At 40.6% G+C, this 14,474-nt stretch overlaps 1 protein-coding gene across 1 annotated transcript; it reads left to right on the top strand.

The window, feature by feature from the left end:
* The first annotated feature begins 367 nt into the window (after positions 1–367).
* Positions 368–11,718, top strand: olfml2ba (olfactomedin-like 2Ba). The gene is given in 9 exon segments (XM_012864870.3): positions 368–861; positions 950–1,213; positions 3,011–3,118; positions 5,072–5,230; positions 7,624–7,855; positions 8,967–9,094; positions 9,096–9,888; positions 10,245–10,421; positions 10,949–11,718. Coding segments are annotated over 9 exon segments (2,649 nt in total). The 5' UTR covers positions 368–687; the 3' UTR covers positions 11,563–11,718.
* The last annotated feature ends 2,756 nt before the right edge of the window (positions 11,719–14,474 follow it).

Here is a 14,474-nt window from a genome sequence, read left to right as displayed (position 1 = left end):
GTACTGGAAAATAACCGGGAAAACAGCCAGACCAAAACTAAACCATGACACCATGGATGGCTACCAAGGTTTGAGAACCAAGGCATTGATATGACTAAAGAAAGGATCGAGGCACATTGAAATGTACTTGGGTGCCCTGCAGAGGGCAGCACCACCACAGCTGTAAGTGGGTTCATGTGAAGTGTGCAGAATAAACATAAACTGATGCTGCAACGCAAACTATCTGAACATGTTCACATTCTGTTTTGCAGACTCAGCCTGAGGCGTGTTTTGCTTATTGCAGTTCTTGGTTTCAGAAAAACTAACCAACACCCCCCAACCCTCTGACACACACACACACACCCCTGCCAAAGGAAAAGATCAGATCACAGGATCTGGTGTAACACCGCCTCCTGTCAGCTCCCCTGCAGCTGCAGATGCCGGGGCTTCTCCCTTATGGGTGCTCTTTTTTTTCCCAGCCTCATAACTTTTATTCATTGTGTTGGTCAAAGATGACATCGCGGGAGGAAGAATCTTAATCCTGATGGCGTTTGTTGGTGCAGATTCTCACTTTTTGTTACTATTACAATTAGAATCTTTTCATCATTAGGAAGTGTCCTATTACATCGAAATCATTTTTTTTTTTTTTTTTTTTTTTGCACACTGGCATCCGCGTAAGTGTCGTTGGGGCTCTGGGACGGACAGAGCATGCATCAATTATGGGTTTTTGTCTTGATGTGCTGCGCGTTTTCCTCTCGGAGCTCTGCAGCGCCAAAGTGCGTAAGTTCAGATCCGAAAGCCTCCGATCTGGAGTCTCAACATGAAAGCAGCGCCGAGGACGGGCTACAAGAAGAGCTGTTAGGTCAGGACATCGTCTCCAAGGTAGGCGCAAAGCTGCTTTAATTCATTCATGCGTTAATTTCCAGTGAGCGCGTTGGGAAAACCTGTCTCCGTCCTCTTCTCTTTGTAGCTGCTGGGTGATTATGACAAAGTGAAAGCCATCTCGGAAGGCGCTGACTGTCGGTGTAAATGTGTTGTCAGACCCCTGAGCAGGAGCGCCTGTCGGCGGATCGAAGAGGGGAGCGCCTCCGCGCAGGACTTCTACACCGTGGAGACCGTCACATCTGGACCTGGCTGCAAGTGCGCCTGCGTCGCGCCTCAGTCGGCGGTCAACCCGTGCGAGAGAGAGTTCAGGCTGAAACAACTCAGGGACGCTGGGAAAGAAAACGTGAAGGTTAAGGGTCTCCCTGTCCACCTGTAGTCCAGCGCCCACAATCCAAGCAGAGTGCCTTTCAAAGCCCCCCTTAAAACCTTCCTTGGCTATAAGCAGCAACAGATTTTACTTGGATTTTATGTGATAGACCAAAAAACATTTTTTTAATCTATCTGCCATCTTTTCCTGCCACAAATGTTGCCCATTCTTCTTTCATTGAGATGCCTTAAGCTCTGGGTATCATCTTTCACCACTGCTTCTGAATAGGCCATTCTACTGTAGTTCAGTGTGCCCTGTTGGAAGGTGAAGCTCCAACCCAGTTGCAAGTCTTTTTTTTTTCAGCCTTTTTCAAGTTTCCTTCCAGTATTATCATGTATTTAGTTCTGGCCAGCTTCTGACCCGTCCCCAGTCAGAACTACTATGTTTTGCCATGGGGATGTTGTGTCCTGGGTGGAATGCAGTGTTAATTTTGCACCACACAAAATGTTTTCAGTGTAATCTTAGAATTTTGATCTCATCTTATCCAGAGCACCCACTTTTCACATGCTTGCCGTGTGTCCCAGATGGCTTGTGGTAAACTTTTTTTGGCTTTCTTACAACAATCGCTTTCTTTTTGCCCTTGTTCCATGAAAGTCAGTTTTGCGGGGTGCACAATGAATCGTTGTCCTTCTGAGCGATTCTTTCATCCAAACTGAATCTTCAGCTCCTTCAGAGATATCATGGCCTCCACAGCTGTTTCTCTGATTAATGCTTTATTTCTCCAGCCCATGGACTGACCACTGCTTAATGAGATGTTCAAACTAGGGATACACAACATATCGGCGTTAACATCAGTATCGCCTGAAGTTAGTCAATTTCTAACATAGTAGTATTGGTTCGATAAGTAAAACTGTTTATTTCCATATAGTTGCCCTTTGTGCCTGGGTTGAGGTAGTGGGTAATGCAGTTTTTGTTCTGGCACGTGACAGCGATTTATCACAGCCAGGATAGTGGGGTTTTAAATAAGGCGGAGATGCAACGTCAGCAGTCTGGCAGCTTTTGACGGTGTTGAAAGAAGACATACAAAAAGCGGTGTGTAAGTCTAACCCACATTAAAAAATACATTTAGACGGGTTTTCAGTCAGTACCAAACTTGTGCAAAATTTGACCACCACAGAAACATAAATGTGTATATATATATATATATATATATAAAGACCTAAATATTGATTATCACACATAACCGCAATATTAATATTGGATATCAATATCAGCCCAACTTTTCAAATCGGTGCATCCCTACTCCAAACCCTGTTTCTTCTTTAACAAATCCATGAGGCCTTCACGGAACAGCTATATTTAAAATGTATATTAAATTAAATACAGCTGGGTGCCATTTACTGATTGAGGGACTTCTGAAGGCAACAGTTGCACTGGATTTAGTTAGAGGTATCAGGATAAAGAGGGCTAAAGACAGATGTATGCTGCAGTATTTAGAATTTTATCTGTAAAAAGTATGAAAAACAGTCAGTATTTGCCTTCAACTTTGCAGTTATGCACTTTTTTTGGTCCATCACATAAAATCCCTAAATAATACTTTGAAGTTTATAATTGTAATGGGACTTAATGTGAATTCAAGGGGTGTCTTTACTTTTGCAAGCTACTGTAAGTCACCTGTTGCACATCTTTAAGGTACCTTTCCAAAGAGGCTTGGATCACTAGAGCAGTTGCTAACATTCACAAAAGGCCCAATGCCATATTTTATGTAAACTATGAGCGAATTGAGGCTTTTCTATGATTAGCGGCACACTTTTGATGGAGTTCGGTTGATTGTTGCAGCTGTCCACCATCCTTGAGCTGCTGGAGGGTTCCTTCTATGGGATGGATCTACTGAAGCTGCACTCCCTGACAAAAAGGCTCCTGCAACAAGTGGAAGAGAGTGGGAAGGTACAAGTGAAGCAGTTTTGCAATTAAATGCAACTGGGAAAAAACAAGACACCAACTAAAGGATGCAAGCATGGATTTGTCTTTGGCATTCAAAATATTCTTTTAGGTTTAGGACCGGTTTTGCATTTATGATAATGTCATGAGAGACATGGCCTTCGTTTTTAGCATGTGAAAATTTGTCAACCATTGTGTCACTATATCTCTCAAAGATAAATCAAAGAACCTTTACCACAGTCGTTTCCTTATATTTAAAAATAAAAAATTACCCCCTACCTCCACCAAAGGAAAAAAAAAAGGTGTGCACAGTAAACACTGGATTTCTCTTCTCTAAAATAATCCAGACTAGAAGTACAAGACGAAATCTGAACTCTCCATTTATCCGATAGCCTTATATAGAGCGATCACACGGTACACTTTTATGCAGTTTTGACAACTTTTTCAGTTAAAATAGGGGACAAGCTGATGAGTTTGTGCTTAAGTCATCATACTAAATATATACTCGTTCACAAATCACACAGTTTACACACCCTAACAGCTAACAGAGGCTTTGCATGGCAAGTTTGAAGACAGGAATCTTGCTGCCAATAATGTATTGCTAAACAATAGATCCGTTTTAAGTTTTATATACAAACATGAAGTAAATGGTCGTATTCAGGGACCTCTCCGTGACTGTATTTAAAAGGTACAAGGAATATTTATAACCAATTATCAAACGGAACGGAAAAGCTGCACAGACTTGAAATGCCTGCATCAAATGAAACCTTTTATGCTCTGTGTTGCTATTTTAAATGATAAGGTCAATGTGAATGATAATTTCTCCATCTATTGATATTTCCATATGAACACAATCAAAAAGACTGACAGATTTATTCTGTTTTTCTTTCTTTTTTTCCTTCTTTTTTGATCTCACTGATAGATCATGAAACTAGTCTTGTAAAAAGCAGTTTTTAAGTTTGGATTTCATTTCTTTACAGAAAAATGTTATCCAAACAAACCGAGCCCTATGTAAAAATATGATTGCTTCCCTTTTTGAAACCCTTGATTAACTTATTAAGCACATTTCTGTTTTTTATCACTAGCTATACCCAGGCCTAATCACCTGTATGATGAAGAAATAATTTAAAATTCAGCATGTCAGACAGAAAAGCCAGACTAGGGCGTGCCGGTGGCGCAGAGGTACCGGCACGCCCTAGTGCGCATGGCCCATGTACAGAGGCCCATCAGTCCTCGACGCAGCTGACCCCGGTTCGACTCTGGCCTGTGGTCCTTTGCTCCATATCTTCCACCTCTGTCAGCCTACTTTCAATAAAAGAGAAAACGTGCCAAAAATAATATAAATATATATGTACAAGAGGTAGACTAAAAAATCTCAAAAGCCAACACATCATGGCCCAGCCTAAAGACATTTCAAAAACATGTGACACAAAGTCAAAGTCATTGGCAACTTTCGATTTTGAAGGAGTTACAGAGCCACTTCTAAGGGTTTTGGGTTTGCAGTAAAACTCTCAGTGACTCATCGTCTACTAAGAAAACTTTGAACAGTGGTGAACCATCCTAAGAGTGGCTGGTCAACCAAAATTACTCAGAGAGCTCATTGATACCCAGAAGGTCCCAAAAGAACCCAGAAGAACATCTAAACTGATGCAGATCTCACATGATCTGCATCAGTCAGAGGTCATGATTCAACAATGAAAAAGAAACAGGGCAAAAATGACATCCATGTGCAAGTTCCAAAAACCACTGATGAACAAAATCGACAAGAGTCCATCTCACGTTTGCCTAAAATATCACCAAGGTATTTTGGGGGTTTGCATCCATATTAGCAGTCTAAGTAGAGAAGATCTGATGCTCAGATTCAATCTTAGTCATCTTAACCTCTGTTCTGTCAGTGGAAATAAAGTCTAATGTAGATGCTTTAAAACCTGCATAAATGTTTCGATTCGTATCTTCCAGGCAGTGCCTCTGAACCACACGGGCACGGCGAAGCCTCAGGAGAGTCCTCTTTTTACGATGAAAGTAACTGAAGGTCCAGCAACTCCTCTTCCAAATCAGCATCAGGACATGGGGAGGGTTGGCGATGTTGGCACAGCAGCAGCTTATCGGCATCCAGAGGTAAAAGTGGACACATTGCTGAGGATTATTATAATAATCAGCATGTCATTGTAATAATCTAAAATACTGATTTACTTAATTTGCATTCAGTCAGAGTATTATATTCAAGATGATGTTATAAAAAAATAAAAAATAGATAAACAAATAATTGAAGGTATTTTTTATAAATAACCTATATTTTATAAGGCTTTTCCCTCTATGGCCCTTTCAGTTATCACAATCTCTGACCACAGCCTGGAGGTCCATGTTGGTTATAGAATCCAAACCTTGTATTTTTTTTTTCTTACAGCCCCTGAAAAACAGAAATAAACTGTGTTTGTTTAAATTATGCTTTCTTAAAGGTACAGTGGATGATCATCTTATCTATTGGTTGTCCCACATGCTAATCATTGACGCGCTCTCCTAACACCAATGTGGGTGCACGCTCTTTGCTGGGTTCCTGTTACTGCATGCACAGTGACAGGAACCAAAGAATGAATCACGGATTTATTCTGATTATTACATTTTCTTTTCCATTAGAGTGCATTTGTTTTGCGTATAGAGAGGCTTTTGTAGGACATTAGGACAATTTTGCAAGAATGAAATAACTTACCTGTCTCTGGACAGGATTGCATAAGCTGCGTAGGGCAGGTGAGCCCATTGGAGAGCATAAGATGTGGGAAGGCGGGCTTTCACAACATTCACCCAATGTCCATAGAACGTCAGAAATGCACATTTTTCCAACAATGCAAAAATAGAGATTTGGTCAAAACAATTTAAAACACTGATAAAATAAAAATCACAGACAAATATTTGTTTTCCATGCCGAGTGAACGTTCGCAGAAGTTAAGCCATCTAAACACTCGCTGGCAGGCTGGGCCCTGTTTACATGTAGGTCTGCACTGCAGAGGGCTGTTTGCTTGGGGTGCATTCACACCAGTCCTGTTTAGTCCACTTTAATCCCTACTGCCTGTAGTTCAATTCAATTAAATTCAATTCAATTCAATTTTATTTATATAGCGCCAATTCATGAAACATGTCATCTCGAGGCACTTTACAAAGCTGTAGTCAGCTCTATTGCTGTGAAACAGTGCTGTGCGCTGTAACCTAAGTCACATTTCTGCATAATGCACACAACCATGACCAAATAAAGCTGATTCTGATTTAAATTACATATAATGCACTTGTAACTGTATGAACAATTACGTTAGATGCTCATCAAACATTACATTTTGTATCCAATAGCCTACAGAACAAAATTTTACTTTAATTATACAAAAAATGTTTATACTATGAAATTTGTGTCAGATATCAGTGATACAAAAGTTTTCTAACCCAGTAAGCCAGTGGTTCAACTGTAAATGCTCTAGTTGCACATTTAAATAAAGCAGAGCACTATACATTTTTTGACGCCATCCTGAAAACTTGACATTATCCAGCATAAGTAAAAAAGATGATTACTTTATTTTATTTTGTTTCATTTTTTCTACATTTTATTCCAACTTGCTTTTATTCTGTTTTTATTTTCCTATATTTTAATCATGTAAAGCACTTTGCATTGTCATTGTACTGAAATGTGCTATACAAATAAATTTGCCTTGCCTTGCCTTGTTATCATAAAATGTGACATAAACATAAAGTTTCTTTAAACTCATAAGCTTATAAACGTATAAACCAATTATTACAGGCCAGTTCATTCATCCACCCTGTTGAGCTCAATCATACATCTGCTCAGATATTTTTTTATATAAAATCTCTGATAAGCAAAAAGGACATGTAAAATAGTCACTGCGGTAATTTAAATGTTTGGTGGGATCAGTGAACAAAAGCAGACTCCAGATCAGCAACCTTCCCGTTGGGAGCTGATCCCTTACAGCTTTTAGCTTTCTGGACTCCAACCAGCTGCATTGTGCAGACCTAACCTCCACATGTTTTTTTTTTTTCATTAAGTGGATTAATGAGAATATAAATTTAGATTAGACATGTTCTAAATAACACATTTTTAAAAAACTAGAACAATGTGAATTGTCATGGGAAAAAGAATCGCTTTAATGACAGCAAATCAACGATGTGGAAAGTATCCATTCCCCCAAAGACTCAGCACCAAGGTAGCTCCCTCACAAACACATCAACAACTTTGTCAACGCTAACTTTGTCACAGGCCTGCTCTGAGCAAATGGAAAATTCTCTTTTCACAGAACAATCACATCTCTAGTAAAATTAATTTAAAGCATGTGCAAGACTGACCTTATTGATAATGACTCATTTTTGTGAGATTTCCTTTGTTGACTGGTCTTTTGTCATAAAATTATGGCCACTTCTTATATTTATCAGCATTGCCAAACATCGGAACGGTTCACCAATGAGCAAACGTGTTGAGATTAATTTTCACTGTGTTTCTATATTGTCAACAGGAAAAACATGAAGAGAAGTTCACTGTGGAAAATCCACCCACCCTGCAGCCGGATGGCTCTGGTCAGATCATTGAGATTAAATCTGCCGATGCCATGACCAACACAGAAGACGCTGAGGGGAAGCCTGGAGCTAATGGAATGATAATCAGGGGGATAACCTTTTACAAATCTGAGCCTGATCCCATGGAGCCAGACCCAATGGTGGCAGATGACGGGGAGCCCGGAGAGAACTGTAAGTTTAGATTTTAAACATTTTTGGTTACCTTTAACTGTTTACATTTAGATAAATCACCGGCAAAAGGCTGCACATTGATGGCTCTTTTATATATTTAAAAAGAGGGTAAATATGTTCATGTGGGTTTAAATCATTACAAAGTAGTGTACATGAAATTGGAGAGGTTACCATTTCGTAGAACAACTTTTTTGAAGATTTTTGTGGCAGCAGCAGCTTTTGTTGGTAGCTTTTTTTGCCCATTCTTCTTTGCACAGTATTTTAAACTCAGATGAAGAGCATCTGTGAACAGGTCTGGACTTTGACTGGGTTATTAGAAACGCAAACAGGGAGCCATTCTTTCGTAGCTCTGGCTGTATATTTAGTGTTCTTGTCCTGCAGGGGAGTTGAACCTCCACCCCATTCGCAAGCGTTTTCTAGCCTCTAGCAGGTTTTCTTCCAGGATTACGTAGCATGTAGCTCCGCCTATTTCCCCATCCACTGTGAGCAGAATGGAGAAAAGCCTCATTAAGCATGATGTTTGCAACCATCAATGAGGCGTCATTGCATTTTCCTCAATATCAGCTTTATTCGTGCCACTTTTCAATAAAGGCCCTATTTTGTGCACAGTTAATAGCTGTCCCATCGACAGACTCTTCCACCTGAGCTGTGGCTCTGTGCACCTCCTCCAGCGTTACCATGGGCCTCTTGGCTGCTTCATTGACTTATGGTCTCCTTGCCCAGTCTGTCCGTTTACGTGGACAACCACGTCTCAGCAGGTTTGCAGTCGTGTCATACCTTTTCCACTCTCACATGCTGCAGCCACAGGAGATACTCGTAGCTTGGGATGTTGTTTTAAATGGTAACCCTGCTTTAAACTTTATCCTCGACTTTTTTGGGCTACAGAAGTCTGTGTTTGCAACATGACAAAATGTAAAAATGTTCAAGGGATTTAGATAATTTTTCATTCACCAAAGTTAAGACTGTGTTGTCCATATGTAGCATCTCTCTGTTTCATTTATACATTGCACTTCAGTTGTAGTTCATGTTGCACAATCCAGATATACTACTTTGATGACTGTGCTTAGTTTCAAGGGAAAAGAGATTAAACTATCCATTTTCCTGTCCTTAGTTTTTGAATATCATGAATTCAGCGGAGAAGGCCCAGTCAATCTCTTCATTGAAGAGAATCTCCTTCTCCATCGAGCCCCACGGCCCAGGAGCCGAACGTGGCTGAGATCATTTCAGCAGAAGACGACAGGATCTTGTGCACAACTCCAAGAAGACGACCCCATCCGTAAAACTAAAGATAACGAAGCCTGTCTCAGAGACTCATAATGAGGTCGTCGGTGACGGTGGAATCAAGTCACCGGATGCGCCTGAAGAGGAATCCCCAACGGGAAGCATTATAGCCGGACCAACCAGGGCAGCACAACGAGTACCGATTGAAAACCCAGAACCTCAGACGGATCAGGGGGTCACTCCTCTGCCGATTCCAGTGACAGCAGCTGTAGGGGGTCCTTCAACTATCCCTCCTGCAGAAAAAAACAACGAGACTACACCGAACACAACCCAACCCACTCACAGGCCAGACATAAAGGAAACGGTGCCAACATTAACCGCAGGATATTCGCCCATCACCAAGATGGAAACCACTAGCTATCGGCTTAAAGATCAAACACAGACAACATCTGATCTGAACTTCATGGCAGAGGCTCAAACAACCAGCCCTCCATCTGCTACAACTATTACCCCTTCATCCTCAGCCCCGGCACATCCCACGCTACATCCCACCCCGGCACAGACCTACGCTTCAACACTGCAAGAGAAAACTACCCCCACCCTTTCCTCAGACGGTGCTTTACCTGATCACACCGCTCTCCCCACCGTCACGACTGCAACCACATCCCCCAAAGTCACCACCGTTGCCAAGCGGGCCGCCTCAGTCAAAACTAAATACAAAATTAGCTGGGAAGAAGAAGATGTCGGGGCAGAAAATCCCGGGATACACAAAGCAATGCAAGACCAGACAGAATCAACTTCCAGGAAAACTGGTAAATTATAATGACCTACCTGCACCCACCTGTAGCACGGCTCGAAAGTAAAAACAGTGTTTACCAGGATTTAGCCAGTAAAACAACACATACTATTGATTTTTTTTATTTGTCCACATAGAAAGTAGTAACTGAGACTAATGTTTCTCATTTGGAGAACAACAAATGGAAATGTCTTTCAATAAATTCCCAAACTCAGACAAGCTCGGTTCTCTTGTGGGAATCTTACCCTTTGTTTAATTCATGCTGGTAAAAATAATAATAATTATTATTATTTTCAGACTTCTTGGTCAGAGTGGAGTTGTTAACTGCCTCTAAAATCCTCACTTTCACCTTCTCTGGCCATTTTGTCACAGGGGAGTGTAAGGACACTTTGGCAAGTATATCTGAGCCAATCACTCACAACACCTACGGCAGACCTGAGGGAGCTTGGATGAAGGATCCTAAGTCCAACGACGACAAGATCTATGTCACAAATTTCCATTACGGGAATAACCTCCTGGAGTTCCAGAATCTGGAAGTGTTCAAACGAGGTGAGAAGCAGTGGTTTGGTATTAAATTTAGGTTTGTGGACAAAGGCCTCACTTGCATTTCCTTGATCTTAAAGATCCCCTTTGGGGAAAATGCTGTGTGAACCTTTTGGTTGCAGCATTTTGTAAAAGTAACAGTACTTGAGGAAAACAGCGTCATGCCGACTGCCAACCCTAGTGGAGGTAGTTTGTTAAGTCTTGGGCTGCTTTGCTGCTTCAGGACCAGAACAACTTTTTGTATTTAATTAAATCAAGAACTCTGTTTTTTAAATGCTCATAAGCCTCCTACCGAATAACTAAATTCATAATGTGCCTCAGTTTCATGATACGAGCTCTAAAGCATGTGTGTTACTTTAGTTTGTTTTTGTTTTTATTTCTTAAAGATCGGCTTGTTTTCCAAATGTGATGTAAAGGATATAGGTCACGTTAAAGCTTTAAAAAGTCCTAACCTGATTATTCTTGGTCTCATTGTTTTACATCATAAAACCTGACATTATCCACTGTCTTTCTTAATAAAATCGTTTTCTCAGGCCGTTTCACCAACTCCTACAAGCTCCCCTACAACTGGATCGGCACCGGCCATGTGGTCTACGGTGGGGCCTTCTACTACAACCGGGCCTTCTCCCGGGACATCATCAAGTACGACCTGCGGAAACGCTACGTGTCCACCTGGACCATGCTGCACGACGCCGTGTTTGAGGAGTCCTCGTCGCCGTGGGAATGGCGCAGCCACTCATACGTCGACTTTGCCGTGGACGAGAGTGGGCTGTGGATCGTCTACACCGCGCTGGACGACGAGGGCTTCTTACAGGAGGTGGTCATCCTGAGTCGGCTGAACCCCACGGACCTCAGCATGCAGAGGGAGACCACCTGGAGGACCGGGCTCAGGAGGAACAATTTTGGGAATTGCTTCGTCGTCTGCGGCGTCTTGTACGCCGTGGACAGCTACAACAGAAGGGACGCCAACCTGGAATACGCCTTCGACACGCACACAAACACTCAGATGATTCCCAGAATGCCCTTCGTCAACAACTACACCTACACCACACAGATCGACTATAACCCGAAGGAGGGCGTTTTGTATGCGTGGGACAATGGACGGCAGGTCACATACAACATTAAGTTTGCTTATGTAGATCCTTAATAGTCCCTTATTTTTTTTGAATGGATTGTAGATCAGTCCATGCTGGCCTCAGTACTGAGACAGATGAGGCTAAATGTACATATATACTGTGTTTACATTGTTCATATCAAAGTTTACATTTTATAAAAAATAAAATAGATTCACTTTCAACCTTTACATCACGTGTCCCTGTGTACTGTCCTTTGCCAAAAGATTAATACCACCTTGAACTTTTTCACGATTTGTCAGGTGAAAACCCCAAAAAAGCCTTTAATTACAAAGTAGAAGGAAAATAATACACAGCTTTCACATTTTTATTTATGTTTGGTACTAATAGAGGTCTATTGGTACAAACATAATTCAAGTCAATGTTTTGCTCAACCACCTTTAGCTGCAAGTCTTTTGGTATATTTTATTACCACCTTTGCCCATAAAAATCAAACTATCTGCTTGTTCTATTTCCCAAAATACTGTAGCTCAAGCTAAGATGTCTGGACAGACTGCTGAAGAAAAATGGAACTTCTTATGGAACTCTTCCTGCCAATTTTACATAAAGGCCAGATTTGTCAAGTGCATAACTGGGGCTGAAGCTAAGCGGTTGCGCAGGATTTCATTTGCACTACATGCAGTACGTTTTGTTGGTCCGTCACATAAATGGCTTGTACTTGTATAGCGCTTTAACTAGTCCGAAGACCCCAAAGCACTTTACACTACATTCAGTCCTTCACCCATTCACACCCTGACGGTGGTGAGCTATGTTTGTGGCCACAGCTGCACTGGGGCAGACTGACAGAGGTGAGGCTGCCATACACCAGCGCCGCGGGACCCTCTGACCACCGCCAGCTGTCACAACCTCATAAAATACAACAAAGTTTGAATTTGCAACAGGACAAAATGTTAGGAGGTTCAAGGAGCGTAAACCATTTGGTATGGTACTGTATTCTATAAGAATGTAAAACAACTGTTTCTAAGCAGGTCTGTAGCTTGAGAAAAAGAAATGTTTCAAACTTCAGAAAAGATTGCTGTTTGAACCTATAAAATCTCATGGTTCTGTTTTCTACAGGGCATATTGTGTTTCTCTTTGCATAATCTATGCCAGAGCTTCTATATCTCATAAACACATTCTCCCTCTGTAATAAATGCCCAGAAATTGCCCAAAAAGAGGATGCGTCTTTGTTCTGCTCAACTCAAAAGTTGCTTTAATTGCGGTTTGGAAGTGTTACTTACCTGAAACACAGTTAGAATAAAGGCACCATGGAAGGAAACAGCAGAAGAATGCAGAACATGGATGCTCAGACCTGTAATTTAGGGCAGACTCTCTGGATGTAAACACAGTCATTGTGGGAGACGCGTTTAGGAACGCTTAAGCTATTATGCTTAAAGAGAAATTTAAAGTATAGCAGCGAATGGATTGCCACAAGAAAGCCCAGAGATGCAAGTATACTTAAAAGAAAATCCAGTGTTTATTTCAGTTTAAACACATTAAACACAAGACAAAACCTTGGAAATGGATAATTTCACATTTCTGGCCAGTCAACCAAAATGTTTGAGAAGGATTGTATATTAGAAATGAGCAAACAATTAAAAACTTTGCAAAAAGAGACGTGACAGGAAAACAAAAGCTTGTTGCACATTTTTTTTTCTTTTAAGCAAAAACAACCATTGGATGCTGAAAGAGATGCCCTTTTTGACAAGTATATGCCTTGTTATTCAACATATACAAATAACTGGTCCTGAATAAAAGAAAATAAAAGGACATTTTCTGTTCTCATCAGTTCATGTAAAGGCAATTAAAGGTATCATTAAGAGAAGGGGAAAAACAACACAATTATAAGGCATTTAAAGCCAAAACTGAATGTCTGTTGTTCTGTATGTACAGTGCATTAACGCTTCGTAGTTTCATACATTATGACAGCATGAGAAACTCCAGCAGGTTTAAATTTTCATACAAGTAAAAATAAAAATAAAAAAACATAAGGAAGCCTGGAGAAGTCTTCAAATGTTTGTCCCAAGTGGTTTTATATCAGGCTTTTTAAAGAAACTGTGACAAAAATGTACATTTCAAGATGTAAAATGTAATTTCTTTCAATACCCATTAATCTTAAATAAAATATATTATTGAGGACATTTAAGTTGTAATAAAAACACAAAAAACAGAGGAAAAACAAAATAAAGAATAAATCCACGCAATTTTGAACAAACAACACGGAGCGAGATGCGTGGAACCGAGAATGTGAACTGTTACATAATATGTAGAAATAAATATGTACAGTATTATCTGTTCATGATCATGAGAGAGTGCAAAGACATGAAAACTAAGTACTACAATTAATCAATGAAAAAGTGCTACAAACAAGCACTTGGAAACTTTAAAAAAGCCAGGTAGTTTAATATCTAAAACATAATCCAAGTTCCTGAGTTTACTGAATGTTTCTCTGCTGTTAATTCATTAGGTATAGCTTTATATTTCACAAATAAAAAATAGTTTAGAAAATTACCACCACATTGTTTTGTCTTAAAGATAGGAACAGAAACTGTTCTGCTTCTAAACACCAACATCACAAATATATATATATTTTTTCTGTCTTTAATTATTAAATTGTTGGACGAAAAAGGAGAGAAATGTATCTCACAGACGGCTCTAAAGAGTTGGAGGTACTTATGTGAAGATGACGGGGTGACTCAGAGTTCAATGCTCGGCTCCCTGCAGACTAACAATTACCCTGATAGGGATGTGTGAGGCTGCATGGGGAAGTCAGTGCTGCCACCCAAAGAGCCAGCCTCTGCTCTGAACTTTTCAACTATTTTAATAGCCCCCTTTTCAATCGCAGGGACTTTCAACCATAACCTGGGATTTTGAAAGCCCTCCGTGCATTCTGACACCATTTTACCCAACTGATTTCAATATCCAGGCTCCACACTTTAATGAGATA

The sequence above is a fragment of the Fundulus heteroclitus genome, chromosome 9 (assembly GCF_011125445.2).
Source record: "Fundulus heteroclitus isolate FHET01 chromosome 9, MU-UCD_Fhet_4.1, whole genome shotgun sequence".
Lineage (NCBI taxonomy): Eukaryota > Metazoa > Chordata > Actinopteri > Cyprinodontiformes > Fundulidae > Fundulus > Fundulus heteroclitus.
Note: the sequence above shows the minus strand (reverse complement) of the source record. Positions and strands in the feature narration are given on the sequence as shown.